Source organism: Myotis yumanensis, unplaced genomic scaffold (assembly GCF_028538775.1).
Source record: "Myotis yumanensis isolate MYYU_CA2020_CCGP unplaced genomic scaffold, mMyoYum1.0.hap1 SCAF_5, whole genome shotgun sequence".
In the NCBI taxonomy this organism is placed as follows: Eukaryota; Metazoa; Chordata; class Mammalia; order Chiroptera; family Vespertilionidae; genus Myotis; species Myotis yumanensis.
The window spans coordinates 32,452,859-32,478,415 of NW_027223756.1; the positions used below are offsets into that span (position 1 = coordinate 32,452,859).

The 25,557-nt window shown below is 40.3% G+C and overlaps 1 protein-coding gene and 1 pseudogene across 5 annotated transcripts; one reads left to right on the plus strand and one right to left on the minus strand.

The window, feature by feature from the left end:
- Positions 1-3,189: 3,189 nt before the first annotated feature.
- Positions 3,190-15,856, minus strand: LOC139011664 (F-box/LRR-repeat protein 21). 5 transcript variants are annotated; one of them, XM_070417155.1, is made up of 7 exons: positions 15,773-15,856; positions 13,060-13,173; positions 11,617-11,712; positions 8,852-9,218; positions 8,279-8,401; positions 4,476-4,647; positions 3,190-4,164 (listed from the first exon to the last, which is right to left on the minus strand). In XM_070417155.1, the coding sequence occupies exons 3-7, from the start codon at positions 11,697-11,699 to the stop codon at positions 3,521-3,523; spliced, it is 1,389 nt and encodes a 462-aa protein (XP_070273256.1). In that variant the 5' UTR covers positions 11,700-11,712; positions 13,060-13,173; positions 15,773-15,856; the 3' UTR covers positions 3,190-3,520. The 5 variants fall into 5 exon arrangements, with proteins under 5 accessions (XP_070273256.1, XP_070273255.1, XP_070273259.1 ...); XM_070417154.1 differs by lacking the exon at positions 15,773-15,856 and adding an exon at positions 13,467-13,595 and having other exon boundaries at positions 13,060-13,115; XM_070417158.1 differs by lacking the exon at positions 15,773-15,856 and having other exon boundaries at positions 8,852-9,036; positions 11,690-11,712; positions 13,060-13,201.
- A 3,601-nt stretch (positions 15,857-19,457) lies between these two features.
- On the plus strand, positions 19,458-20,399 carry LOC139011665 (glyceraldehyde-3-phosphate dehydrogenase-like; annotated as a pseudogene).
- The last annotated feature ends 5,158 nt before the right edge of the window (positions 20,400-25,557 follow it).

The following is a 25,557-nucleotide window of genomic DNA, read 5'->3' on the forward strand; positions in this document are numbered from 1 at the left end:
TCATCAGGGGTGAGCTAAACTCCCCCTCGACCTCCCTTTTCCTCTAGTCCTTCTCTGTTTGCTTCATTATCCTCTAATGCAAACACCACTGGCACTCTATTACCTTACCATTCAGATATATATATATATAAAATTTATTCTTTTATTGATTACCAGAGAGAGAAGAAGGGAGGGAGAGAGGGAAGAGAGAGAAAGAGAGAGAGAGAGAGAGAGAGAGAGAGAGAAGAGAGGAACATCATCAATTGGCTGCCTTCTGAACTTCTGCATGCCCTCGAGTCCACAACCTGAGATTGTGCCCTGACCGGGAATCAAAACAGCAGTCTCTTGATTCCTGGGTCGACACTCAACTGCTGAGCCACACCAGCCAGGCCAGGGATATATACTTTTTAATACCAGATTTATGTCTTCAGTATGTCCACCATTACAATGATCTCCAACCAGTTTGACCCCTCCCTCTCAGGCCATTTCCTTTATGTTTGTTTGTCCTGCTATTCTAATCAGACTTAAATTTCCCTATTATTTGCTGCTTCTGCACTCTAAAAGAGTGCAGAAATCTTAAGCTATGGCTAATATAATTCTGCAATAATAATAACTATCTTTAGGAAACTGTATTTTTCAACTAGTAATATCAGCTCTAATAGCATTTATTTAGTGTGCACTAATATACAATACACTGTTTTGAGAAATTTGAACTCAAAAGTAAATGAAATGAGATGACTGTTCTTCCAGAACTCAGTGACAATGAATGTGGTACCGTGGTTAGAATGTATGCATAAGCAGTCTCTAAATAAAGGAATATAAAATGTGCTATTTATCACATTGTATTCTGATCTCCTAATAGGTGAGAACATTTTTTAAATGTTTTCCCGATAACAAAAGGTTGTTGCAGAGTAGCTGGAAGCTCCATCCACTTGCTCCCAACCCCAGAGCAGACTGCAGCTGAACTGCAGAGAAATCAGTTCAAAAATCAGTTAAAGAGTCGCTGATCTAAAATACTGAGAGCAGAGAACACAGAGGAAAGACAGGAGGAGATGCAGAGAGGGTGAGCCCCTTGTGCAAGTCCTCGATATTCCCACAGAGTACAGTTCCGTCGGGGGAAGGGAGAGCAGCTCAGGGCAGGGACAGTCAAAGTGCAAGACCGAGGAAGACGCAGTCTCTGGAGGCCCCGCCCACTGGACCACTTGGGGCTCTGCCCTGCAGAGCTTCAGACAAATTGCTGAGAGCCAGGCAGGGACAGTGACTTGGCTTGCACCAGAGAAACTCCCAGGAGGTCTGGGGCCAGCACATCAAGTGGCCAGCTTCAGACAACGTCAGAGCAAAATCCAGCAAGGTCCACAATCAGCAGATACAAAGGGTGAACCCACATCTGTATAACAGTTGGCACAACACGGTCGGGGTTGAGTCTCACAGTCAGCTAGCCCAAGGGCTGAGCCCACCCACAAACAGCAATCAAGACCTAATTACAACAGGAGGGCCCACATTACCCACACAAGAGGCATTCCTAGAGCACCCAGCTCAGAAGATCAAGGAGACTATACCACTAGGTCACACAAGACATTACAGAAGGCCACCCCATCAGGACTGGGAGTCGTAGCAGTTCTATCCAATACACAGAAATGAACACAAAGAAACAGCAAAAATGGGGAAACAAACAGGCCCCAAATGAAAGAACAGGACGCTTCAGAAAAGGAGCTAAATAAAATGAAGGCCAAACAATGTATCAGAAACAGACTACAAAGTAATGGTTTTAAGAATACTCAACAGCATGAAATAGGACATAGAAATAATGAAAAAAGAAAAAAACCCAACTAGAAATGAAAAACAACATATCTGAAATAAAGAATACACTGAAAGGAATAAACAGTAGGTTCTGGGAAGCAGAGGATTAAATCATCGAATTAAAAGACAAGGTGGAAAAAAGTCAGTCAATCAGAGCAGCAAATCTAATGATCAAAATAAACTGACCAACAAAATGGGACCAGAGGCATGAATACATGGAACAGACTGACAGAGGGGAGTAGGGGTAGGGGGACTGGAAGAGATTATCCAAAGAACATATACCATATATGCATAACCCATGGACAAGACAATAATGTGGTGAAGACCTGGGGTGGGGCAGGGCCTGGGTCGGGGGATGGGGGATATCTATAATAATGTTAACAATAAAATATGCTTTCCTGAATACTTAAAAATATTCAAAACTGGAAAATAATAAACATATTTTTAATTTTCTTTCTGAGAATTAAATTTAAGATTTGGGGGGGGCGGGAACAAGTTTGAAAAAGAAAGTACTTAAGTAAAATGTACTGAGTGCCTGTTATGGTGCTAAATATTATGCTAGATGCTGGGGACACAACAGTGAATAAAACCCAATAGTGATCTTACACTGTGAAATAGAATAAGCAGATACTCATACAAGTAAATGGCAAAGTACAATAGTGGTACGCACCACATGGAAAGCCACAGAGTGCTGAGAGTCATAAGACTTCCCTGAGGAAAAGACTTCTAAAGGAAAGATCTGAGGGAGCAAAGAGAATAATCAAAGTAGAAAGAATTATATGTACCGATGCCTTCTGACTAAAAGGTGCATGACAGTCTTAAGGACCTGAAAGAGAATGGGAGCAGAAGGGCAAGGGGCAGTTTGGTGGGGAGAAAATGAGAGCAAAGTATGAAGAAGCCAGGTCTTGTAGTATCTTGTGGGTCATTTTAAAGGTATATCTTTATCCTAAAGTTAATACATAGCCATGAAGGAGTTTTACTGTGTTACTGACTAGATTGTAAGATCACTGTGCAAAGGACTCGGCATCATTTCAGATACATAGTAATAGATCAGTAAACACTGATTCCCTCCCAGACACTCTGCAAAATTTACCTTTTTAATTCAGTAGTGTATTTAATCAATTAACACAGTATCTTCATAAAATGAATTAATATTATTTCACTTTAGTTTATTATCAATTTTCTCCCAAGTTAATGTAATAAAGTAGAATTCCAAGTGTATTGGAAATTAAAAGTTGTTTATTAAATCATAATATGATCTTACATAGTACTGAAAATGAAGTATAATGAAGTCAGCCTCTATATCTATATTTTGATTTTATTGTTTTTAATACTAAATATTTTATAAAATATATTAAAATTAATATGAAACAAAAACAACTAAAATAATATAAAGTTGTAAATGGCATAATTTAAGGGAGCCTAGGCTCAATATTGTAAATTTATTTAGCAAGGTGAAATATTCCATCAAGGAAGGCTAAGAAGCTTATCTAGAAACTGTAGTTTTTAGCATATCAACTAACCACAACACAGTCTCTGTGCCCTTTTACTAAAATTTCTGGCTTCTCAAATTTCTTGTACTTTTTCTAATGTTTCTGCTGCAACCTATTAAGACAATTTACAAATGATGAAATATTTAACCTAAAATATTTTAGCAATGCATCTTAAAATTTACATTCGCATAGACTGAAAGAAGCTCATCTTACTGATTGAAAAATAGTTAAGAATCTTTGGTAGTCAATTACCAGACAGGCATGACATCAGGGAACCATATTCTTCCCAGGTGTTTGGAGACTTCAGTGTGAATTTCATCAAGGCTGTGATTGTCATCAGGGATCAAAACTTCCTCCATTATAGATAGCTGGGTTAGCCTTCTCCCACATAGTCTTACAAACTCAATGAATGCCCTGCAGCTAACTTCACATTCACTGAGGCCCAAGGCTGTTAAGTTTTTACAGTGTTTAGCAATACAAATAAGTTCATCATCAAGAGTCTGAAGACCATTGGCACATACCACTAACTCAATTAGTCGTGGGCAGTTAAGACCAACCCGTCCTAGAACTGCTTTGCTTACTGAACGACCAAAATAAAGGTGAGTGACAGGGGTTTCTTCTTTGAAGAATGTCTCAAATTCTTCTTCATATAAAAAGAAGTACATAACGATATTAACTCCAGGGGAGTGTTTAATAAGTGCATCCCAACTTTGTTTTTTAATAGAACAAAATTCAATTTGTCCAGGATTTTCACTCACAACATCAATGCGAAGATGCTCAAAATTAACATGAGTCTCACTTGAAAGTGCCAGGAGAAGTTCATCACTCAGCATGTAATAATTCAATGCCAGTTCTCTAAGGCCTTGACAATGATCAGCTACACAAAGGATTCCTGTGGGAAATGGGGAAAAATTCTTAAGAACGAAGATCATACTAACATTTTTGTCAATTTACATTTGTTATTAGTCATTATTTACTAAAATAGCCAAGATATACATAATTATATATATATACATATGTAATATATATAATTACAATACTCTTAGGAGAGGCAATTCAAGCTATCTCTAGCTTACAGATTAAAATTTCTTTTATAAAAGTTTAATAAATTATGTTTCAGAAGCATGTAGTTTTCAATAAGAAACTGCATTGTTACTATTACTATAAAAAACATTATGCAAGCTTATAAAATATATAACCCACCATCAGATGAAACATGAGGACAGCTATTCATTTTTAGGAGTCTTAGAGTATCACTGTTATTGGCCACGAGAATCTTCAGTGAGGGGTCATCCACTGGCGTGCCTTCGATTTTGACCGAGGACAATGATTTTGAGTTGACAAAAATAACTGTAAGGGCTGACACAAAATGCGACTTGCACAACAATAAGAAAAAAAATTATGAAAACATTATTTAAAGATCTACCGCTTCAATCAAATAATTCATTAAAACTATTATATCAACATATGCTAATAATAGCATAGTAAAAGGCATCAACATATGACTGTTTTTCATAACACCATTAGCCAATAAAAGATATTTTTATAACAAAGTGTAGTTTTTTAAATACTTTTATAATTCATAAATGGAATGGTGAGAAAGGAAAAAGTTTCAAAAGATTTCGTAAATATGTCTTTCAATTATTTCAATCTTCAGGATTTAGTTTTCAATATTAAAAGGATATAATTATGTACATTATAGTCTGCCAGCCAAATCTAGTCCACAGTCTGTTATTGTATAGCTCATGCGTTAAGAATGGTTTTTACATTTTTAAATAATTGCAAAAAATGTTTTGAAGGTTATTTCATGACATGTGAAAATTGCATGAAACTCTTTCAGTGTCCATAACTAGCTACTGTAACACAGCCATGCTGCTCCCAGTATGTATTGTGTACGTTGGCTTTCACCCTGTGCTAGATACGTAGAGTTGGTAGCACTGCAGCAGTAGGGTTGTAGTAAGACTGTGTGAGCCTAAAATATTTATTACCTGTACCTGTTCAACCCTTGCCCTAGAAGAAATATAATTCTTACCTGGTTTATTCACTCCTCTATATCCAGCACCTAAAATAGTATCGGGCACATAGTAGAAGGTCAACAAATATTTGTTGATGAATAAATCAATAAATGATGCCTTTCTTTAGGGACATGCTCTTTGCTGGCAAATTAAAAGTATGTTTTGAAACTTTCTGTTTTGAATATTGACAAACTCAAACTTATTTATAGGTTGAACTCAAAATGGGTATAGTTTTACAAGTTTTCAGAACTAGTATTTTTGGACATGGATAAAAAGTCTGGAAACCATATCCAGGCATGATCACTTTTCCTTTTTCAAAATCTATTTGGATTTATCAACGGTTCTATTGTCCCTTTTAGAATGATCAAATTGGTTGTAAATCATAATTTATTTTTAAGAAAACTTACTGGCTTATACTAATTAAGTGATTTACAAATTTTTAAACAGTGGATGACTAGACCTCTTTGCAAAATTTGATGATGCCAAAAATTGTTAGGAAACATAAATACAGCACTCCTTTTCGTTAAGAAATATAAGGTTTTCCCCCCTTTAATCAACTCTCAGTGGACTCTTTCAGTCCTGAAGGACACAGTTAAGTATTGGAGTACAGGTTCCCCGTTTTTCAAAAGTCTGCTTTACACCACTTCACTTTTACAAAAGACCTCCATGAGTACCTGTTTTCACGAACCGAAAGAAATCCGGAGTATTTCACTGATAGGAAAAAAGGCAACAAGCAAAAGTAATGGTCAGCATCTGATGGGCAGCGAGGCGTAGAGGCAGCGTGCACCCTGAGCCGGGCAACGGCCCTGCCACCCTCCTTCTCCAGGAGCCACACAACATCTCAGCATCAAGCCGCCACAGCTTTGCCCTGCGTCTGTGAGCATCTGTGCTTCATTTTAATGTGTTTTGTGCATCTGTTAGTAAGATGCCTCCTGAGGTACAGTGGGGCCTTGACTTACGAGTGTCCCGACCAACGAGTTTTTCGAGATACGAGCTGTCTCTCAGCTGATTTTTTGCTTTGAGTTGCGAGCTAAAATTCGGGTTACGAGCCAGCTTCAGATACCCCACCGCTAGTTGGCGCAGCGAACGTCACAGTGAACGACACAACATCAGCCCAGCATCACGTGTCTCACTCGTTCACTTTTTGATTTGACATACGAGTAATTTGAGTTACAAGCTCCGTCACGGAACGAATTAAACTCGTAAGTCAAGGCCCCACTGTAATAGCTTCTTCACTTTATGCTATTTCGGCTTAAAAAAAGATTTCATAGGAAAGCTCTGCTTTTGGATAGCAGGGAAACCTGTACAAATTTATTATAGGAACAATATATTCTTACAGCACTTTTTATGTCTAGCAAAATGCTGTACTTTTAACTTATTTTCCCTTAGTTTATAAATGAAAAACTGAGGCTTAGAGAGATCCACAACCCCCGTACAGGCCACAGAGCTCATTTTACTACAGAGGCAGAGCTTGACATGAAGCCTGCTCATGGCTGCGGCCTCTCTCCGGTGTCGGCATCAGCTTATCTAGAAGCTGGCTCTTAAAGCTGATGTGTAACATGAGAGACAGCTTAGAATTTAAGAATTTTAGGCTCATCTGATCCATAGTTTATAAACAAGAAAATAACTATTTAGACGTAATACATTTTCATCTGATTAATTGTATTACTCTAATCCCCAAATGACCCATTTTTTCCCCCAGCACATCTCTTAAAAAGATAAACAAGCTAGCAGAAATGCTTACTAAGAGAGCCATGACCTAGTTTATGAGGGAGAAGATGTTACTATTCCTCTATCCTCTTCTATAGGAAAGTTTCCATTAGCCCGTTTTACTGACAACCATAATTTAGTGCTCATTATGTAGCAGGCACTATCCTAAGTCTGGGTTTATCATGGTAAACAAATTAGAATCTCTGCCTTCAAGAGTGTATGACTTAGGCTGGCGAGAAGAGAATAAACATGCTAAATAAGTACGGTATTTCCAAGTACTGACGAATGATACAAAAACACTAAAATGTTATAATAGAGAGTAGCTGGAGGAACAGGTGTTTTAGCAAGTGGTAGAGGAAGGCCTCTCTGAAAAGAAGGCATTCAAGCTGAAGCCCGGATGAAGAGAAGACAGTCACTGGTTTTTGTGGCAGAGATTGCTGGTTGCTTCTAACCACCACTCATCCTTTCTTCTTTGGTAATCTAGTTCCAACATTTAGCTGGACACATTGCCACCCAGCTGAAAGACTCTCCTAGCCTCCCAGAAACCTGGTGTGGCCGGCCATTGGGCTAAATCCTGGCCTAGGAGACAAACAGAAGCGTCACGCGATACTATGGCGAGTCTCCCTGAGAAGGAGAGGGCATACCCTCCTTCCCCGCTTGCTCCCATCAGCTGTCTAGAATAAGGACGTGATGGCTGCGGCTCAGAAAGCCGTCTTCGACATTGAAAACGAAGAAATGCCTTGGAGAGAATGGAGTGCCTGGAGGAAGCCTGGGTTCCGAACAACGTCATGCCAGCTATGGACTGTCTCACTCGGGATTTCTTTAACGTAAGAGAAATAAACTTCAGTCATGTGTTTTAAGCCACGGTTGTTTTGGAGTGTCTACTACATAGATTCAAACACCATCCTAACAAATATAGTTTATTTAGTCAGATATTATACTGTCCCACCTCCAAAGAGAGATTCCAGAGTGACAGGGAAGACACCCATTTGCTGGCCCTCCGTGCCCTTTATTCAAAGTAACTAAGTAAACAAGCACTTGAAAATCATATCATTAACTTTATATTAATGCTATTTACTGGGGAAACAATGACTAAAATATACCTAAAGAATAAAACCACGAATAAGCTATTTCAGCAAAAATAAGTGCTCGTCAACAGAAAATTGCTTTAAATAATTCTTTGAATACAAGTAGAATTTTGTCTGTTTTTAGGAAAAGAATCCTTTCTGCCAGTTTGTCAAGAATTTTAGTATATCCTACAAAAAAGCATAGCGTCTTTACCTTTGACATGTTCATAAAACTTGGCTTGGCTGTAGAAATCAAGCCCAAGGTCCGGATAGAACAATTTACCAGCTGAGAAAGTATATTACAGGCAGCTTCTGCTGACTCAGTACTACCGTCAACCTAAAAAGACAATTTAAATCTTAATCTCATGAAGGTCGAACTTATTAGAAAGTTACGGACAAGTACTTACTTAACAGAATTCATTTGCAAAATTGTATTCAGCTTTCGAGCTATAAAGTAAATTAGTATTTTTTCTTCATACAAAATGTCTCATAAAAAAGTAAGGAAAAGAGATTATGGAAAATTAACTTTCTAAGCACTTCATACTTTCAAATCTTTTACAATGACCTGAATTTTAATAATAGCACCCAGGTAAAGGAAACTGAAGTTTTAGTTATTCGATTATAGCTCAAGTTCTACATCTCAATCTATGCAAATAACTACAGAAAAACAGGAAATAGTTTGAGATAAAATTCTGCAAAATTCACTCACTGCTTAACATAAGAATCTAGGTATTAAAAATATTGGTAAAATATGCCATGGTTTCGATGTAATGCTTATTTTTCTTACCTTAAAGCTGACATACTGGAGATGGGTAGCATGCTTTTTAATAATCTGCTGAATGAGATCAGGATGAGTGGCCTTAAAATATGAAGTAGCTGGCTGATTCAGTTCAAATTCAAACTTCCTCCAAAGGTCAGGAATATGAAAAACTTCATTCCATCTCCTACAGACGGAAGATGCCCGGGCCCGATCTATTAAAGGAAGATACTGAAAAATGTGTAACACTACATGAAGAGGCAAACTCCCCCAGTCTGGAAGAGCAGTGTACACAGGAGTCTGGTTGAGAGAAGAGTAGAATTCACGTTTTGACTGTTTCATGGCTGGTGACGACGGGACAATTTTATTCACAACAGGGAAATTGCGCCTCTTCATTCTGGAAACATTAAAAAGTATGACGTGGTCATTTTTCCACCTTCCGATTATGTGTTTGTGCTCTAATTGTATAGCATAACAGTTTAAAACAGTGAAAAACAGTTTAAGACTGTTTCAAAAGTAATCTCCCATTTTTATGAATTGATGAGTACTGCTATAGGCTGCGGGTACAGAGATCAATAGGAGGGAACCTGTGCTCAGAGGGCTGTGGCCAAATGGTAAAATGCTGTGACCAATGCCATCACTGAAGCTGGAACAAGCAGCGAGGCAAGGCTACAGAGTTGAGTGTGTATGTGGGAGGGGGTCGCTGGGGAGGCTTCAAAGCGGAAATGTTCAAGAAAACTGTGTATGTCCGAGGTTTATTCCTGGTCAGTTATTGTGTTCTTATCGTCTCCTACACAGAAGGATGCATCACAAAGCAATCGTGCTAAGAGCTCCTGGGAGAACTAGGGAATAGTAAAACACAATTAGAAGCAGAGGTCTCAATGAGTCCCAGCTCTGACACTTACTAACCATGTGATCTTGCCTGAGAAAATTAATTTAAGCCTCAGTCTCCTCATCTGAAAAGCAGGGAGAACAACAGTACCAAGGTGGGAGGTTGTTGTGAGAATTAAAGCATACTTAAGTGCCAACACATAGTAAGTGCTCAATACATGTTGCAGTTGTTGTTATTTTAAATTGTCCAGTGCATTTTTCTGAACCAATTTCATTAAGTTGAAGCACAATTCTAATAAAAAGTCAAATGACCTGTTATAACTTCAGATGATACCCAGGACACAAAAGCTCTAGAGAAACTGGCCATGGCAGGGGCAAAGTCTGTGTAAGCAACACACCTATTTCCCCGCCAATGAAAAATAACAAGGGAAAGAGCGTTCTTCTCCAACAGAAAGAAATGATAAATCTCCAGGTATTAGTCAGCCTGAAATACAACTAAGTTGCAATAAATTTCAGGTCCAGATATACCCAAGTATATTGGGTTATCTTGTACAGGTTCTTACATAAAAATCCGAAGTATTTTACGTATACAATTATTTGAGAGGCAAAATAATGGTAAGAGTACTTTTGAACATTAACTTTGGTTGACTATTCAATTCTCTTTTCACCCTTGATTGTCAGAAATGTATATGTGGAAGATTCAGTGTCATAATTAAAACATACCTTTAAATCTAATGAAATAGTTATTTAATATATAAATATCTCTGTCTTGTGAGTCACTCTGTCTGATGTGAAACATTTCTTAATCACAACATAGAGTTGGATCCCAGAAGCAGGACTGACCTAGTCACTGAACAAAATGAAAAGTCATCTTTCAAGTTTGGAAAACTGAAATGGAAAGCAAAAATAGTTGCAAAGCTATGTGTTTCAAGCATCAGGCAAAAGTGCTACCACATACATTTTAATCTGACTAAAATCACATGCATGATGGAGAACTGGCCCAACAATACAATGCAGAATATATGAAACTGCTGACGTCAATAATTCAAAGCATATGCTATTTGAAAGGTCTGATCTATTCTTTAATGCTAATTTCCTAAAATAACATATGATTGCCCGGGGAAGGTAAAGGAACCAACACTGAATTCTAAACCCTAATGTAGAACACATTTATTGACATTCTGCTTGTGATTGTTTTATTTGGTAGCCTATAGAATAGATAAAATTTCACTAAGACATTACCAAAAAGTCATCCTCAATACATTTCCTCACTAGCAAAGCAAAGCCAAAAATAAAACAAAGACTTTTTCAAAATGCCAGGTTAAAAAAATCACCTTGCAATTCTAGACAAAGCAATTGTGCTATATATTAAATCTGACCATGTGTAATATGAATTGATTGCTAATATTGCTTATTTAGTAAAATCATTAAATTGCCAATTCACTGATAGAATCACCATAACTAAAGGATATTATGTACCAAAAATAATTTACATTTTATTTTTTTCTTGTGTACATTAGTTTTCAGAGCACAAAACTCATCCACAAACTATAAATGTCATATAAAATAATTTGACAATGAATGTCGTAAACTACATTTTAGAATGCAAAACAAATTGATCTTTCTTTCTTTTTTTTTTTTTTAATATATTTTATTGATTTTTAACAGAGAGGAAGGGAGAGGGATAGAGAGTTAGAAACATCGATGAGAGAGAAACATCGACCAGCTGCCTCCTGCACACCTCCCACTGGGGATGTGCCCGCAACCAAGGAACATGCCCTTGACCGGCCGGAATCGAACCTGGGACCCCTCAGTCCACAGGCCGACGCTCTATCCACTGAGCCAAACCGGTTTGGCGAAATTGATCTTTCTTAGCTTGAAAATAATATGTAAATTCCAGCCTAAACATGTATGGTCATTTTTAGAAATCGATCATTTATTTTTCAAATGACCAATTTTCTTACCTAAAGAAGGCTTGCAGGTTACAGTTCATTTGGGATGAATGAAATGCAGTAACTGCTGCCCCGGGGTACTCACCAACATCCATTTGATTTCACTTCCTAAGTTGGCAAAATACCACAAAAACACATTCATCAGAATGTATAAGTAGAAGTCCAATAATTTTGGTGCTTAGGATATTTATAAATCATTGTATATATTGCAAGTTTTTGTTAGAAAATTATTGATTACAAACTATTTTCTTTTTCTACTCAGAAGGAAGCCTATCCATTAAAAAAATCAAAAACAAAAAACAAAAACCACCAGCCTGGTTAGTGGAAATATTGCAACACTTGCCAGGAATTACACTTGAAGCCCTACTAAGATAAGATAGAAGGTAGTAGATCAAACAGTCAAATGGCTTTGAAATTCACATTTTAATGAATATGTATGGAAAGATACTACAAAACATTTAAGGTAGTCCATAATTACATTTATTTCTTAATAGGCTGCATAAATTGTTCAGTTCTGGTTATAGCAGCAATAATACCACTGCAACTGTGATAATTAAATAAGCAGACATAACTTTTATTACTTATTGTTCCCATATAAATATAGTTTGACAAGTTTGCTATTAACAGAACATATGCTTCTGTGATTTTTAAGTTTTTCAGTGGTATTGATAGATATAATTGATTTATTCTTAATTGATACATTCATATTCTCCTTGAGGTTTGGCCAATTTTAGGCACAGCAACTTGTTAGAGTTAGGAGCAGTTTATGGACATGGAAGAAAAGAATGACTATTCTACACCATGACAAAACTCACTGCCTGGGCATCATGAATAAATGTCATAAAGTAAAAAAACAAGTAAATGCATCCTATTACTTTTGAGAGCCAAATTAAACTACACAGAGGAGATGGAGGAAACAACCTATTACGCAACTAAAAACTTCTCTTCAATCTCCGTCTAACAGCTGCCAGCTCTCAGCCTCTGGATCCTATTCCTAAATTAGAGCTTTGGAGGGCAGATAGGGAGAACATATTAGACACCGGTTTCCACAATTTGACTCCCCCCACTACCATCTGTTCTATTATCGAAATCATTATTTTCCAGGCAATAGAATGGTAGGCTCTCTGTGCTTTACATTCCAATCCAGAAACAGGCAGAAAGGAGCTATCAGGCTCACAGTGAAAGGAACACCACAAATAAGAGAAAGACAAATGGATTGTATTCCCCTAAGCCAGTGGTCGGCAAACTGCGGCCCCTTGAGTGTGGCTCTTCCACAAAATACCACGTGCTGGTTACTTTTGTGTTTTCAGGCCATTCTTTATGCTAGAAAATAATAAAGTAATCTGGTAATGGTATATATAGTAAATCACTACCTAAGACCCAGAAGAAGACTATATGCAAGTACCTATCTCAAATCGGTTCACTGGAGTTTTCAGGATCAGATGAGCTACATACCTGGTTGCTGAAGGAACTTGATTGCTGCTTCAGAGTCACTATTGGGACCTGGGAGGCTGGTAGAAGACAAAACCAGAATACAGTAGGTCCTCGGGTTGCGTCAGAGATCCGTTCCTACGTGACACAACGCGATTTTCACCAAAAGTTGGAACCCACTGACATAATCACCTAGGGCACTCACATGGAGCACATACACAGCAGTAATGAAGTGAAACAGTAAAAATAAATGAAGAGATAACAACTCTTGACCCTTACCTGTGGTAAATAAATAATAAAAAACATAAAGCACATATGTACATACGTCGAAATGATGGAACTTTTTTTATATATAAATACTGTAAGTGGGAGATGGCGACGTAACCACGAAACGACGTACGTCGACTCTGATGTACGTCAGTCTGACATACCCTGAGGACTGCCTGTACAGGATCCCATCAAGTGATAAGCCATACTTCCAAAAAGGGAGAGATGAGCAAGCTTGATCTTTAGCACAATTCTGGAGTACAAAACAGGTTTATTAGCATTGCGGAGCATGTAATGATGACTCAAAGTCGAGGCTTCAGTAACCACCCTAACCCAATTTTCTTTTTTGATATGTTTATTAATTTGGTGGATCAGGTGGCCACGCTCCTCAGATCCTCTAAAAGTAAGAAATCTCCCACAGTATGTATGTATGTATGTAGATAGATAGATGTAGATGTAGATATATAGATATCAGAGAGGAAGGGGGAGGGAGGGAGGGAGGGAGGAAAAGAGAGAGAGAGAGAGACATCAATAATGAGAGAGAATCACTGATTGCTTGCCTCCTGCACACCCTTACTGGGGATCAAGCCCACAACCCAGGAATGTGCACTGACGGGGAATTGAACCGTGACCTCCTGGTTCATAGGTTGATGCTCAACCACTGAGCCACGCTGGCCGGGCTCCCACAGTATTCTTGAGGGAAAGATAGTCAAAGACGTTAGGAGAAAGACTAAAACCACCCAAAGCCAAGCTAGTGGCAGCAATGGAAGCAACTACCTTCTGCACCTCCCCAGGTTCTTCCAACTTGGCTAAATGAATACACAGAAAGGACTTCTAGGTTCCAACTTTCCAATTATCACAACACTAGAAATGCTGTATAAATACTACAGATAATAAAGATTCAAAATTATCTAAAAGGCTAGACAAATCTGTTAGAAGCAGCAGATGAAAATGAAGAGGAATTAGCAAATGTCCTTTAAGTTACTTTCTAAAGTGGCGCACTGTCAAATCAGACTGCTGTCACCAGGCTGATGGGCTCTGCTGTGGGGTCTGAAGTCCCAGTTATTGGTACAGTGACAAGGGAGATGTGGCCCGGACAGGAAAACTGAAAATTTGTTCAAAAAACACAGCTCTAAAACACATAGCGTTCTAACACACCTCCTCCCACTAAATAGAACCCAAGCAGAGAACAAAACTCAATTTTTTAGGAATGTTGTCAAAAATATTTACGTTCTTTGCAGCCCACATCACCTCTAAGTTAGTTAGTTGCCTTCTATATCTAAAATCTACATGAAAAAAAAAGTCCCAGTCAAATGATAATATCATCAAGGTTTCAACAAGACAAAAGATAAGTATTTATGTCAAATAAATCTTTCCTTAAGCAGTGATTGCCAGCTATTTGGTGTCCTCACTCTTTATCAGTGATTTAGCAATTCTCTATACTCTCAAAAGTCTCTGCGATATTAAGACATTTTTATTTTTTAAACCCTTTAATCTTAGAACAGGTTTGTTTGTTTTCATATGAAAAACTGAAGTTTTGAAAATATATATCGATTCAAAACACCTTTTGAGATGCAAAGAAGAGTTATGCAGAAAGTGAATTGGGCAATGTGTTAAAAGTCCCCGAAGGGCAGTGTTTCCACCTTCCCCGGACTCTGAATGCCCAGGCTCTGGACAGGAAGCCTTCTAAACGGGGAGTCCCCGTCTTAGAGAAGGTAGAGTAAGGGATCTAACAATTAGCGCAAACCATTCAGGAAAGCATTTTGCAACATTTTTCTGAAAGAAAATAATCCTAATTTAGTCTACTTCATATTTTGGAGAACATTTCTGGACACACGTGTCAAAGACAAAACCAGTACATCTTAAAGGGTATAGTAGGCTCTTCCAACTGCATCTATTTTCCTCTTGGACATGTATTTCCCTGTGGCGAGTATAAACTCTTACCCGATCGTCCTGCAAACCAGAGCACTTGGAGGGGTCGCGCTAAAGCCACCGCGAGTCTCAGTTATCCCTCATCCAGCAACGACACAGGCTCCAAACATCACCTGATGCACGTCTGAGAGAGGGGTTAGGGTGCAATCTTTACCCTCCAAAGATGAGCAAAATGACCGAATCCAGGGACCGCGGGGACCCGTGCTCGCCCCCCAGAAAAACAACAACCCGGAGGAAACAAGAACAGAACTGAGGCTGTAAAACGCCACCGACCACCGGACCTCAGGGCAAATCAGACGCAGGGGGTGGGGGGTGAGGGTGGGGAGTTTGCAAGGCGGTCTTGGTCTCCAGCTGGGAGGATGGGGTCACTCCTCGGGGTCTCCTCCCCACCTCACGCCTCGGGGCGCTAAGGATACCAGGTCACGCCTCCTAGTTCCCCAAGAAAACGCGCGGTGAGCGCGTCTCCAAATCTCTAGCGGCCTCGGTCAGCCGGGGCGCATACCTCCAAGTCCACCGCGACCCCAGAAGGAAATGCTACCTTAATACATACAACACCGTGTGTTTCTGCTTCTGCCCTACGTCCGACGGCCGCGCTGCGGTGGCGGGAGCCGGCACTCCGGTCGGAGCTCAGAGTGGCTGCGAGCGGAGGACAGCGCTCCTTGGCGTCCCCCCGCCCCGCCCACATACCGCCCACATACCGCCCATGGCCCCGCCCACAACCCGCCCACAGCCCCGCCCACAGCCCCGCCACGCATGCGCACAGCTTAATTTTTCCCGCTCACACCTGCTCAGGAATCCCCAGGGCGGCCCCTAGTGGATGAGTGGAAGGATTTCTGCCTGTTGGTCTTCAACTAATTTCAACAACCTGCAAAGTAAAACAGATGGCCAACTTCTCCAAACATTCATGAGTTAACCATTCTGGTTTCTAGAACTTAACCTCCCCAGAAAAATGCACCCCTTTATTAATATATAAATGCTTTAAAGAAACTTTTAAAGATATCAAAAGTGATAACAGCTCAGCATTAAATATGTATATATCACCTCCCTGTTCTGCGCCACATCTGTTGCTTGTCTTTACACTCTCCCTTTGCAGAGCACAAGTTTTCTTCATGACAAAATTCAGTTTATCAATTTGTTCTTGTATGGATTGTGATGCCAAATCTAAGAAATCTTTGCCTAAGACATGTTCACAACGATTTTCTCCTATACTGTTTATAATTTTAGGTATTACATATAGGTGTAGATTCATTTAACTTTTGTGTATGGTTCAAGGCATAAATCAAAGTTCACTTTTTTTTTTAAATCCTCACCTGAGGATATTTTTTCCATTGATTTTTAGAGAGAGTGGAAGAGAGAGGGGAAGACAGAGTGAAATATCGATGTATGAGAAACACATTGATTGGTTGCCAGGGCCTGGGTCAGGGGAGGAGCCTGCAACCGAGGTATGAGGTACCAGCCCTTGACCGGAATCAACGCAAGGAAATCAATGTCTTTGGTCAGCAGGCCCAATGCTCTACCCACTGAGCCAAACCAGTTAGGGCAAACTTCACTTTTTTGGTAAATGTATATACAACTATTCTATCATCAGCTTTATATATCTATCTATCTATAGATATAGATGTAGATATAGATAGATAGATATTAAAAATTTATCTTATTGATTTTTTTACAGAGAGAAAGGGGGAGGGATAGAGAGTTAGAAACCTTGATGAGAGAGAAACATCAATTCAGCTGCCTCCTGCACACTCCCTACTGGGGATGTGTCGGCAACCAAGGTACATGCCCTTGACCAGAATTGAACCTGGCACCCTACAGTCCACAGGCCAAAGCTCTATCCACTGAGCCAAACTGGTTAGGACTCTATCACCGGCTTTTGAAGAGACTATTATTTTTCTCTCCTGAACTGCCTTTGCAACTTTGTGAAAAATCAGTTGTCCTTGTATGGGTGGGTCTATTTTTAAATTCTCTATTCTGTTTGATTGATATACATTTTTTGAGGGACACCCTGGATATTTGATTTCAAACTCAGGAGCATGCAATTATGCCAATAATATATTTTTTAAAGCATCTCTGTATAGTTCTTTTACAGGGAATGTCATTTTCATGCTTTGAGCAAATAGAGATTCTGGTTGTTAGAATCAGGATAGTCTAGGTCAGCAGTTCTCAACCTGTGGGTCGAAGATCCCTTTGGGGGTCGAATGACCCTTTCACAGGGGTCGCCTAAGACCATCGGAAAACACATACATAATTATATATTGTTTTTGTGATTAATCACTATGCTTTAATTATGTTCAATTTGTAACAATGAAGATACATCCTGCATATCAGATATTTACATTACGATTCATAACAGTAGCAAAATTACAGTTATGAAGTAGCAACAAAAATAATTTTATGGTTGGGGGTCACCACAACATGAGGAACTGTATCAAAGGGACGCGGCATTAGGAAGGTTGAGAACCACTGGTCTAGGTTGTGCTGCCGTGCCATTCTGCAAATTCCAGTGATTTAACACACACAGGTTTATTTCTCAGTCATACTACATTTCTGTCACAATTCAACTAGGTGCTCTGGTCCCTGTTGCCTTCTTTCAGTTACTATATAGATATAGTTACTATATAAAAAGTTGTCAGTCTGTGACAGAGGGAAAGAGACAGTGGGACACATACATTTCATCTTATGCTTCTAACCATATATCAATTCCATCCTCATTCCATTGGTCAAAGCTAATCAAAATGGCCACTGCTAATTTTAAGTGGGTGAAACAATCCAATCTTATCACTCACCTGGAAGGAGAAACCTGGAATGTTTGGAAACAGTCATAATGACTGTCACATTAGTAAAATCGGGCAACCAATTTTTCACAAAAATTATTATCTTATACTTCAGTTCTTTTTTTAAATATTGTCTTATACTTCTGTTCTTTTTAAAAAAATTATTTTTAAGCATAAAAAAGGACTCACTTTTATAAAGTTTGAAGAGGGAAGTCCTCAAAACTGCAGTTACTTCTGACACCAACTGCAGGTATTAGGGATCCTCAAGACTACGCTGCTTCTAACAACAATTGTGAGTTTGGGGATCTCCAAGATCACCCTCAGATTGTTTGATAACTCTCTAGAAGGACTCACAGAACTCACTGAAAGCTGTTATATTGATGGTGATGCTTTATTATAGTGAAAGAATACAGCTTGAAGGCTGCCAAGGGAAGAGATGCATGGGACAGAGTCCAGGAAACCTCCAAATGGGAGCTACCAGTTGTCAACTGCGAGTGGAGTCATGGACAGCACTAAATTCTCCCAGCAATAATGCGTGACAATATGCATGGAGTATTTCCAACTGGGGATGCTCACTGGGGATGTTCCCAGAGTTTTTACTGGGGCTTGGTCATATAGGCAACGTTGGCTGCCTTTGTGGTTGACCTTTAGTCTTCAGTCCCCCCACAGGTCCAGTTGATAACTGTGTGGCCCAATGCCCCACCATAAGTCATATTGCTAGAACGTTTGGTGTGGCTCAAAGCCCCAAGTAAACAAAGACAGTCTGTCTTATCAGGCAGAGCATTCCGAGGTCTTAGATATCACACTGCAGGAGTTGAAGGCAAAGCTCAGACTCCTCTTTGGTTAAGATTAGTTCTTTACTACACAGGGGTTAAATCATATTTGATTTAACATCATTTCAGAATGCCACAATTAAATTGCCCATGGATCCTATTTGAGAGAAAAATATATGTCAGTAATATTTACTGCCTAGTAAAAAGCATTCATTTTTGGCTTCTTACTAGGTAGCAAATGACGGTAAAAATCAATGCCATATTTGCTTTAATATATAAACTATCTGCTTTCCAAAGAAAATTTTAGGTATATTTCCCCTTTTATACCTTGCATGTTACCAAACACATTACCTACATAAAAAGATACTCCAAGATTTGCTTTGTTATCATCTGTTCCATGAGAACCCTACAATGAATTTAATTGAAGATTTATCCTGCTTTCCTTTAAAAATTTCAGTATTTAATATTTAAAAAGGTATATGATCTATTTTCTAAATAGGTTAAGATTTTTTTTTTGCCTACTCAAGAGATTTTTGAGATTCAGCGTTCACTTCATATTTTTTTTTATATTAAGTTTTCCCCTAATGAAATTAGTAAAAGAACTATTTGCTCTCTGCTCCCCCTGTTCAACAGACTGTGTCTTCCCATGCAGTGCCAGCTGCAACCCTGAGATACAATGGTGAAGGTTGGAGTGAATGGATTTGGATATATTGGGCGCCTGGATACTAGGGCTGCTTTAAACTCTGGTAAAGTGGATATTGTCACCATCAATAATCCTTTCATTGACATCAATTACATGGCCTGCATGTTACAGTGTAATTCTACTAATGGCACGTTCAAAGGCAGAGTCCAGGCTGAGAACTAGAAGTCCATTTCCATCTTCCAGGCGCGAGATCACACCAACATCAAATGGGGTGAAACCAGTGCTGAATATGTTGTGGAGTCCACTGGTGTCTTCAGTGCCTTGGAGAAGGCTGGGGCTCACTTGGAGGGTGGAGCCAAGAGGGTCATCATCTCTGCCCCTTCTGCAGATACCCCCATGTTTGTGATGGGTATGAACCATGACATGTATGGCAACTCCTTCAAGATTATCAGCAATGGACCTCCCAGCCAAGGTCATCCATGACAACTTTGGCATCATGACCACAGTCCGTGCCATCACTGACACCCAGAAGACCACAGATGGTTCCTCTGGGAATCTGTGGCATGATGTCCAAGGGGCAGCCCAGAAAACCATCCCTGCTTCTACCGGCGCTGCCAAGGCTGTCAGCAAGTTCTTCCCTGAGTTGAATGCAAAGCTCACTGGCATGGCCTTACATATCCCCACCCCTAATGTATTGGTTGTGGATCTAACCTGCCGCCTGGAGAAAGTTGACAAATACGATGACATCAAGAAGGTAACAAGGATCAGAGGGCCCCTTCAAGGGCACCTTAGGCTGTACTGAGGACTAGGTTGTCTCCTGCGACTTTAACAGTGACACCCACTTCTTCATCTGCGATGCTGGGGCTAGCATTGCCCTCAATAACCACTTTGTCCAGCTCATTTCCTGGTAAGAATGAATTTGGCTATAGTAACAGAGTGGTGGACTTTATGGTCTACATGACCTCCAAGGAGTAAGAGCCCCCTGGACCACCAGCCCCAGCAAGAGGCTGGTGAATCCTGCCCCCATATCAATCCCCAAACACACTGAGAATCTCCTGACCTCCATATTTTTCATCTCAGGTCCCCTGAAGAAGAGGAGGGGCTTAGGAAGCCCTACTTTGTCTTGCACCATCAAGACAAGTTCACTGTACCCAGCTAAAATAAGTAAATAAAAAGGAACTATTTGACTTTACTAAAAAATTAAAGCTATGCATTTTAAAATCACAAATGCCAACTAGTGTGTTTCTAAATGTGGAAAAACTTACTGCTGTTGGCACCATATTCAAACACAGCATGAAGTCCCCCATAAACAGGGGGGATTATGAAATAAGCATTTCTAAATGGGTCAGGGTTAGTCATCACTGACAACATTGATTCAAAGCCATCACCCTGTTTTGAAGAGTGAATAAAGTCAAGGGGATTGCGTAGAGATTTTGTTAACACTGTGTTCTATCTGATGTAAGATAGCCTAGTCTTGCACAGCCCTGTGATTCTGAACTTATATTATTTTTTAAAACAGAGAAGAAAAATGATTTTTAATCTGTTGCTTTTCACTTATGCTTTATAGTACAATGTCATTAAAATAAAATATAACATTGAATTGTGTTTTCTAACGTTGTAGATTACCTAGTTTTTAAAAGCTGTAATTCAAATAAAATAATTCTGCAAGTACACTTGTTTTAAAAGAAAGAAATCAATTTATTGCCATGTTTAAACATTTCATAGACATACGTTGTTAACCTAGAGATAATTTTCTACAGTTATTTTATCTATGAAAGGCAAGACCCTGTGTTATTTGATTGTCAGCACAAGTCTGGGACCATTGAGAAAAACAGGGTCAGTCATTCAAAGTAATTTAATAAAAGTAGGTTAGTAGGTCACATCTGTCCTGGTGATCCATCATTTTTAAGGGCATTACAAAAAGTAGTCATTAGCAACTATGAAAATTTCTTAGTCTTTTGAACAAAAAAGAAAAATTTAACACTGAAATCATTTCTTTATAAAGAGCAATAAACTCTTTCAAGTTACTAAATTTTGATTTCCTTGTCTATGGAAAGTTTCCCTATGTTAATTCCAAATCTTTAAAAAATGACATACCTTGAGATGGAAAATTAGGAAAGCAGTAGTTTAACTTACTGGGCTTAGAAATTCAAAGGGATTTTTTTAAATGATTACTTTGAATCAACTTAAGGAATATGCTGTATTGCCAGTCAATTACACTGAGATCATAAAGTAGAACAATTGTCAGAGGAATTAGAAAAAATATTTAATAGAAGTAATATTTAAAATGCCACATCATAGCAGTGGTCTGCCAGCAAACACACCCATCAAGTACCCAAACAGAAGTAGGGCAGCTCTTTGTTACAAATTATTAAGGAGACATTGGAAAAACAAGCTCAAAGACATCAGCAAGGCTTGCCAGTTGATGACAATGATAACCAATCCAGGACAAAGAACAGTGCAAAAATGCAAACATTCGTGCAACGCAGCTAGGTACTCGGGACAATAATGTTCGCGACAGCTCACATCACCGCTGAACATACACACACCTGCAGCAAGGTTCCTGGATGGCAGTGTTAATTACACTTATTACAACTGCAGAAATTAACACAGAGCACAGCGTGTCTGGTTTTTACCTTTTCCTGTATGGACTCCATGTATTGAGTAAAATTATAAAGCTCAACATTTGAAGAGTTCCATCTTCAAATCTTTCCTGTGAGTCTTATGGGAAAAAATGGGGTGAGGTATGCAAAACATCCTATATATAATAAAAGCTTAATATGCAAATCAACCGAATGGTCACTATGATGCGCACTGACCACCAGGGGCAGACGCTCAATGCAGGAGCTGCCTCCAGCCTGCAGGCCCCAGGCCAGCTAAGGCAGGTGCCAGCGGGGGGATGCCCCCCCACCCCGGTTACCCCGCTGGTCGCCCCACAGAAGTAGGGGGGCAGGGCCAGCAAGTGGGTGGTGCCAGGCCGGCCAAGGCAGGTGCCAGTGGCGCCCCCCCAATCACCCCGCCGGTCACCCCACACATCAGTCCTGATCGTTGGCCATGCCTACGGACCCTACCCATGCAGGAATATCATATACCTGGCCTCTAGTGTACAAATAAAAGTCTAAATGAAACCACTTTTCTGACCACATGCATACCCAGCACTTGGAGTGGTTTGGGCTCTAAGATGGGCTTTCAGGAAAAGTCCAGACTTTTGAGAATACAGAAAGCTCTGGATTTAGGAGGAATGATTTTCTTTCTTTCTTTTTTTTTTTAAATATGTTTTATTGATTTTTTTACAGAGAGGAAGGGAGAGGGATAGAGAGTTAGAAATCTCGATGAGAGAGAAACACCGATTCAGCTGCTTTCTGCACACTTCCTACTGGGAATGTGCCCACAACCAAGGTACATGCCCTTGACCAGAATTGACCCTGGGACCCTTCAGTCCACAGGCCGACGCTCTATGCACTGAGCCAAACCGGTTAGGGCAGGAGGAGTGATTTTCTTGCAGAAGAAGGGAGCAGATCTCATGTGTGAGAGTTGGAGCTATTTTCTTTTGTGATTTGTAGCCTATGTATTCAGTTTGGGTTGTGTCCTAGTAAAAGAGTATATTTTAGATCCCCAAATGAACCATGTCCAGTAAGGCCAGGGGTGAACCTGAGGAGGGGCGGTGAAGGATTAAAGAAGACAGGCAAGAGAATACAGGTAGGTTCACTTGTGCCTGGATGAGGACACAGTGACACAGACTGTAAGCCAAATATAGTCAGAGCACACAAAGCAAAACAAGGGGAGTGGTCAACATGTTTACAATGTTCTTGTGAGTTTCACCTTATTTTGGCAGCACTTGTTGCACCTCCCACAGCCCATTAGCTACCTTGGAACAAGGGAAGACTATAAGATCAAGCTTAATTATGCTAGGAGGGCTCTGCCCTCCAAGGTGGAACTTGTTTATGGCCCTGCCACAGGTCAGTCTGAGGCTTGACACTATAGCCGCTCCCTACACCCAAATCCTTGTTGACCATTTTTGTATATGTGTGTGTATCTAATAATAGACAAACATGGTAATTGACCGTACCTTCGCTACACCTCCCATTGGCTAATCAGCGCAATATGCAAATTAACCACCAACAAAGATGGCGACTAATTTGCATACCACAGGCAGGGTGGGACAGCACAGCTGCCAGCACAAGCCACCATCCCAGGCTGCAGGCCGGCTCCAGAAGCCCCAGAAGCTGGTGATCGGGGGGAGAGGGGGGCCACCTGTCCAGGCCTGACACCTCTGGCGGAGGTGTCAGGTCTGGGCAAGGGGCCGATCTGGCAATCGGAGGGTAATGGAGGTCGACACCTCTGGCCCAGGCGTCAGGCCTGGGCAGGGTTGGAGCCGGCAATAGGAGGGGTCTGAGGGTCCTCTGCCCAGGCCTGACGCCTGGGCCAGAGGCGTCAGGCCTGGGCGGGGGGCGGAGCTGGTGATCGGGGGAAGATAGGGGTCCCCTGCCCAGGCCTGACACCTCTGGCAAGGGGCAGAGCTGGCGATCAGAGAATGATGGGGGTTGACGCCTCTGGCCAAGGCATCAGGCCTGGGTGAGGGTGGAGCTGTTGATCGGGGGGAGATGGGGGTCCCCTTCCCAGGCCTGAAGCCTGGGCCAGAGGCATCAGGCCTGGGGGGGAGGGAGGGGGCAAGCTGGCGATTGGTGTGAACTACAGAGGAAACACCTTTACTGACTGCTCATTGGTTAAGCTCCCTGTATACCACTGGTAATATTCTTAGTAACTTGGGTAATAAGAATCCAAAAAGGTGATCTAGGGTTTTTCACCACACTCCTGACGAAAAAATGAAGGTCCACTGCTGGAGGGCTAAGAAATGTCATATCCTGCCCTAGCCAGTTTGGCTCAGTGGGTAATGCCTTGGCCTGCCGATGGCAGGGTCTGAGTTCAATTCTGACCAAGGGCATATACCTAGGTTGCAGGCTCCTCCATGGCTGGGGCCCAGGTCAGGGCTCATGCAGAAGGCAACCAATCAAAGTGTTCCTCTCACTTTGATGTTTCTCTCTGTCTTTCCCTTTCTCTTCCACATTCTCTAAAAATCAATGGAAACATATCCTCAGGTGAGGATAAAAAATAATAAAGAAATTATCAATATATGAAAGACACATCTTAAAAATGCCTAAAGAAACTTGTCATTTTTTCATGGTGAAGGGACTAGAGTCCGTGTTGATAAAACAAACCTTGCTGGCTGCGGTGACTGGCAGTGGCTGCAGCAGCAGGGTGATGGGACTGGTGTCTTCCCCTGATCAGCCCGGTCACCTCCCACTGTGGCTTAGGCCCTATCCCCAAGGGGAGCAGGGAGCAGGCCTAAGCCATCACTAGGACATCCCCTGAGGGCTCCCAGTGTGTGAGAGGGGGCAGGCTGGGCTGAGGGACACCCCCCCCCCCCCGCCCCCATGCTCTGGGCCCCTAGTATGTGTGTGTGTATATAATATATATATTTTAAAGATGTTTACTTTTCAGAGAACATTTTGTTACTCATTTTTCTTTATCAACATCGATCAAACCTTCTTACCTTTAGGAAACTTTTCAAATCTCTGAAAGGAAATCACGACACCATCCACTATTGAATGAAGTGTGTTTCATTAAAAGCAAATTGCTGTTGAGTCATATCCTGAAAGTGAGTGGTTACTTTTAGCAGAATAATTGCACAGGTGCTTCAGAAGAGAACCCAGTCAAACTTGTTATGTTGATGTATTTCCCTGTGTAACAGGGTTTTCATTTTCAACCCAGAAAAATTCACTAATATGAAACTTGTAGCATTACATGCGTAGGTTGCCACTTACAAGCAGTCAACTGCTTCACTGACTTCTGAATATAATTTAGTTGCATTTCCTTGAGTTAACTACCTGGGAAATTGTGTTAAAACATTAATTAATAAGTCACAGTGTTTCTTACACAACATTCATAGCATCCCTAGCACTTTTCCTAACTGTTCTCAGTATGGAGTTTTGACCCTATTCATCCATAAAAGGTAATGGATCTGAGCAAAAGGTCCTTTTCACAAACCTATATGTTCATGTTGACCAATGTCACCCCAAACAATTTAATAAAATTTTAAAAAAGTATAGTTGGCATACAATATTGTATTCAT